The 6,000-nt window shown below is 35.6% G+C and overlaps 1 protein-coding gene across 1 annotated transcript in view; it reads left to right on the forward strand.

Annotated features, from left to right (window-relative positions):
* The window catches only part of Cypl (peptidyl-prolyl cis-trans isomerase-like 1 Cypl), a 76,006-nt gene extending 70,677 nt beyond the window's left edge, over window positions 1–5,329 (forward strand). The window contains exon 4 of the mRNA XM_090391137.1: window positions 5,086–5,329. Coding sequence (XP_090247263.1) covers window positions 5,086–5,309 — 224 coding nt within the window. The 3' untranslated portion in view covers window positions 5,310–5,329. The remainder of the gene's footprint in view (window positions 1–5,085) is intronic.
* The last annotated feature ends 671 nt before the right edge of the window (window positions 5,330–6,000 follow it).

Below are 6,000 nucleotides of genomic sequence, written 5' to 3' on the forward strand. Positions count from 1 at the left end.
AGCACAGTATTTACAACTTAGTTACACAGGTAATTTCACAATATGCAACAGTTTATGTATGGGATGATTCAAAAAGAATCAAATTCAAATATTTCAAATATTTATTACTCAGCAACTAGGTTTCACATGAACATGTAGTATACTCCACAGTATACCTTTATGTTTTTAAATTTTCCTCAAGCTTTTGACCAACAGCCAAAGGTTGTACACTGGTGGAGGGGCGGGGTATCCCACTGTTCATTATGTTCATGCAATATTTTGTAAAGTTTATGTAGTCTGTGACAGCATTATAATCGGAGGAACACTTCTTCCTACTAATCATGATCTGTCTAATGCCATGACACATGCAGTTTTTTAGAATTGCAAGGCATACAATTCTGGAAACTGTTCTGAGGTAATATAGGATGCTAGTGTGTGTGTTAGTTGGATCAAAGGGGAAAAAATAGCAAATATATATAGGTATTGTATATATAATAAATAATATACTTAGAAATGTGGATGAAGAAAAAGTGCCTAACTTCTTGTTTGGAATGTTAAATTCCAAATAACTGTTATTTATCTGGGAAAATGTGAAGGTAGCTTTATACTATGGAATATACTACATGTTCATGTGAAATCTAGTTGCTGAGTAATAAATATTTGAAAGGGTTCAATTGTACTGACATGAGAAAACAATTATAGAAAACATACAAAGCAAAATCGTGCAGCTAAGAAAAGAAATTTAACCAGAAAAAAAAAAAAAAAAATAGCGTGGTCAGAAAAGATGATTTTCAGTTAAAGACAGATAAAAGCAGCTAATAATGGTGAATTTGCATTTAAGTAAGGAAAGCATGACGTAGTATCCTATTTTATAGTAAGTAAATAGCATACCATCAGCTTTATGTATATGTTAATTAATTTATATATGTAGTGAAATTAATGCAGTATTTCAGAAAGAAATTGAATGGTGATTTGGTAGTAAAGATTTTTGATCTTCTTTGTAGGTTGCATATATGCTAATTTTCAAGTTACAGTATTAGTTAAATATGAGACATAAAACAACACTACACAGGAGTTAACACTTTAGCACATACCAGGACTATAAGACCTTTTTTGGTATCCATTTCCTTTTCAATGGAATTACTCCTCGGATGTTGGCTGTTGAGGTGTGCTAAAGTTGTTTCCAACATGTCTCTGTTCATGTGACCAAGAACATTATCCACATAGCCTAGCCATATTTGGGTTTGAGAGGGACAGAATTTAGGACTATATTTTCAAAATGCTCCATGAAACAACAGGTGGTGTGTGTATGGGGGGGGGGGGGATTAGTAGCTGTGCCTTCAATCTGGTTGTAGATTTTCCTTTGCTATGTAAAATAGTAGAGTTCATTGTAAAACTGAATAAGGATGCTATGTTAGGGGAAAGTGCGTCTGATGGTGTTCTGAAGTTTCTTTTAAGAGCACATTAATGAAAAGGGTGGCTACATCAGAATGGCCATTATCTTTGAGGACTACGTCTGACAAGCAAGATTTGAAGCACACCAAATTGTTAAGGGAAGAAGTGTGATAAGTAATGAGAGAGAGCTCTTGGGCCAAGTATTTTGCTTTATATGCAGGGGGCCCACTAACAGTACTCTCCACTGTAGATTTCGGACATGTTATGTGTGCATGTGTATTTTAGGTAATGCATAAATCTGGTGAGCCCCAGGATTATAAGGTATAAGTTTATGGATGATTTTAGGAGTCCCTTCTTGTTTTTGGGTACGGTTGGCATCAGTTCTTTTGCACTTCTCTGACACTTTGACATAAAATTTAAAAAAAGTGAAGGCCTGCTGTATCCAGAAATTCAATAATTTAGCCAGGAAAATGCATACTCCTTATTTGCCTCTAGAACAAATTATGATAAACTTGTTGTTCTTTCAGCTCAGTAAAGAAGATCACAGCTCTCAGGCTTGAACTAGCTCCTAAACAAGTGCCTACTTTTCAAATTATGGCAAAATAGGAAGAGGCATGTACAGCCTCTCCTCATACATTGCCAATAACATCCTGCTGAACATAGCAAACATTTTAAAATCAGCAAAGAATCTATCTATGCAGAACTTGTCACTTTATCAGAATATCAACTTTAGTGATACACTAAAGCAGATAAGGATAATGCTATAATAGTACGTGATTGCTCTGAGTATGATTGAAAAATGTTGATCTTACTTAGAAATCAATCTACTTCCTGATTATTTGATGCTGGTCCTACCCCAAAACAAAAAGGCAATCTTTGAGATCCACAGTGAACAGTATTGGTACTACTACATATATAAAGTGGCCAAACACTAAGTCTAAGAGCTCTCTCATTACAGGCTATGCATCCTCTCACATTAACATTTCTGTGCACTTCAAATCTTGCTTGCTAGATGTAGTCCTCAAAAATACTGACATAATGATCATTCTGATGTAGCCATCCTTTTCATTACTGTGCCTGTCAAGGAAACTTAAGAACTCCTTCAAGCTGTTTGTCCTCACCCAACATAGCCATATTCAGTTATGAACTCTGTTTTACCTGGGAAGGAAAATATATAAGCAGATTGAAGGTACAGCCATGGGTTCTTCTTTCTATTCATATTTTTATGGAACATGCTGAAAATACAGCCCTAAATATTCTCCTCCCTGCTCCTTGGATCCACAGTATGGCTGTGCTATATTGATGATGTGTTTTCCTCATGGCCACATGGCAGAGATATGTTGGATACATTTTTAGCACACCTCAACAGTCAATACCTGATGATTCATTTCACCATTGAAAAGGAAAACAATAGCTCTCTGCTTTCCACTCCTCCCAGCAGTATAGTGTCATCAAAACCTTAGCAAATCATGCTAGATCCATTTGCTGTAAGACACATTTTTAGTCAATGGCTTTCTTCATCACAAAATCAACAATCTTTGTTCATCCCACTAAACCTAAATTCCCCTTCCCAAATTGTAAAAATTTGTGGTGCAGCTGCTGAATAAAATTAGCTGCCATGATCAATATGATTGCAGAGGGTAAAAAAATTCTTCCATCTAAAGGGTACTTAAATAACTCGCTTTCAAAATCAAAAATTATGCCGCATCAGTTTAATTTGCAGTATAATATTGCACAGCTCATTTGCGAAATAAATTCACTATAATAAAGATACTTAGTACAGAAGAGAGTATATTGGGTGATTAATAACCCATCATATACCAAATTCCTCCACTGTTTCATTTATTTATTCTTATGGTAGAACCAGAAAGCCAATCCAGGGCCTCATCTGTCACCTTGTGGATGTCCTGGAGGCCACCACGATGAAATTGATACCTTGGGCAGTCATTCACAATACGAGTGATCGTTTGGGCCACAGGGGAACAGTCACAATAAGGGTGGTCTTATAGTCTCCATTTATGCAGTAGGTAGTTCTGATTCTGTTGATAGATCAAATTTTCCTAGGAAGGGCAAAACCAGGCTGCAGATCACAGGGATCTTCAACCAGGAAACCATTTGTTGGAGGATTGTTGGACCAGCGTTCTCTCCACATGTCAGGTGTTGATGGTAAGGTAGCTGAAGAGAGTTCATCCATGAACCAGAAAGGATTTCATGATTTTAGGCAAATACTAGGTGGATTTATGAGAGTCTGGTGCATTACTTTATTAAATACTTTAATCGAGGCTTGTCTTCTCTGTATATTTGGTGGAGCAATGTTAGATAGGACAGGCAGCTAGGGGAAGAGGGGTACTTCTCAGTGTCCCACTAATTGTTGCATGGTAGAGTTTAGCTGGGTGTCTATAATGTTAGTGTGGGCACTTCTTTCCCAGACAGGGGCACAGTATTCTGCTGCGGAGAATGCGAGGGCTAGTGTAGATGACCTTAAGACATCAGCACCACAACCCCCCAGGTTGTTCCAGCAAGCTGTGAGATGATATTATTTTTCATTTTAATTTTGTTGGACAGGTTGGTGATGTGTGTTTTATAGGTTAGGCTTCTGTCCAGGCTCACTCTGAGGTATTTTGGGTGAGGCTCATGTTCTACCATTTTGTCACAAAAAGAGAGGTTGAGGTGTCGATTCGCCTCTGCATTGTTCAGGTGGAATGCTGTGGACACAGTTTTTGTTGAATTTGGCTTCAGGTACCACTGCTTGAAGTACACCTCCAGGATGTTCAGTTCTGTGTTCAAGGTTGTTTCCAAGTTGGAAAGGAGGTATACTTGTGTAGGATAGCGAGATCATCGGCATATACATATTTGCTTGAACTGGTATGTGGTAAGTCAGACATGTAGATGTTAAATAGTAACAGAGATAACACAAAGCCCTGTGGAAGACCGTTGTTAAGGAATCTGGGCCTGCTCTTTTTTCCACCAATATGGACCCAGATCTTTTTGTGTTGGAAAGAATGGATTCAAAAAGCTGGAAAATTGTTTTACACCTTATGATATTGCATAGCATTAGGAGGAGGCCCCCTGATCCAGACTATGTCATAAGCTGATGTTAGGTAAGTGAAAGTGATTTCGGATTTAAGTTTCTTTCGACAAGGGGTGAAATTCTTTTAAGGAGAATTTGTTCAAAGAGCTTAAAGGTGGAGCAAAGCAAGGAGATAGGTGATAGATTTTTGATATTATTTGAATCTTTCCCTGGTTTGGGCACACTAATTATTTTGGCTTCCTGCCACAGTTTTGGTAGTTTTCCATTTGTTATAATATTTTCATTCAAATATTCAGTTGCTGCTACTTGTATTTTCTAGAAGCAGCAACAACTGAATTTTTATTTTTTATTACTAATTTGTTTCGTTCCAGTAAGCTCTATAGAAGAGAAAGAGGAATCCACTCTTGAGCAAATCTCCTGCATCAGCTCAGATTAAATGGGCAACTTTTCATCTGTTTTCTCTAGGGGTGCTTGGCTGCTTACTCAGATAAATGTCAAAGGTGGATAAGTAAAATAGAGGGAGTTTTTGTGTGTGTATATATAGTGGAGAGAACATACATTTTTGTGAGTAATAATTGGTTAATAGAAGACAGTCATCTAATATATTACCTATTCTTTTTTTTATGATATAAAATTGTCATCTGGATTTTTATTAGTATTATTTATTATTTTTTCACTAGGAGCAGGCATTATATCCATGGCTAATGCAGGACCTAATACAAATGGAAGTCAGTTTTTTATCACTCTTTCTCCAACACAGTGGTTAGATGGTAAACATGTTGTATTTGGACGTGTTTCTAGTGGCATGCATGTTGTTCAGAGGATGGGTAAGGTGCCTACTGATAGCAATGACAGACCTTTGGAAGATGTAAAGATAGTCCGGTCATATGTAAAAATGAAGTAATAAAAAAATTTAACTCTGCATTTTTCTCTTTCAAATAATGCAGAAGATAGTACAAATAATGATAAAATTACAAGGTGACTTCCCAGTTATAACACAATTTGTGAATCTCTATTACAAAACAGTTATTCTTATTTAATGTATTTCTCATATCAAGTATCAATATTCTTACAATTCAGTGATTCATCACCAAGTACTCTGTCATGATTTATATAAAATAAGACCCAATGTATATAAGATTTTGAAACATTTAAGTATAGAAGTACTAAAGAAAACAAAATTAAACACTGAATTGAAATTAGAAAAATTTCTATACTGAATTGTGGATAGATAAATATTTTTAAAAAGATAACTGGCAAACTTTAATGAAAAGGAAATAACTAAAGAAGAATTAGAAATCAGCCTAAAAGAAACAAGGAATGAAAAATCACCTGGAGAAGATAAGTTAGGTTCAGAATTACATAAATATGCAGGAATAAGGTTCAAAGAAAGACTCCTATTATTTTTAAATAAAATCTATTCAACAGGTAACCCACTAATAGAATGAAAAAAAAGCAATTGTGATTCCTATCTTTAAAAAAGGTAGTAGCGATGATCCTAAAAATTGTAGAGGTATTAATATTCTACATTCCATTTACAAAATATATAGCAGAATTTTAAATAACAAACTAATAAAATATTCTGAAATTTTTAT

Source organism: Typopeltis vanoorti, chromosome 1 (assembly GCF_054136105.1).
Source record: "Typopeltis vanoorti isolate ZY-2024b chromosome 1, IOZ_Tvanoo_1.0, whole genome shotgun sequence".
Classification (NCBI taxonomy): Eukaryota; Metazoa; Arthropoda; class Arachnida; order Uropygi; family Thelyphonidae; genus Typopeltis; species Typopeltis vanoorti.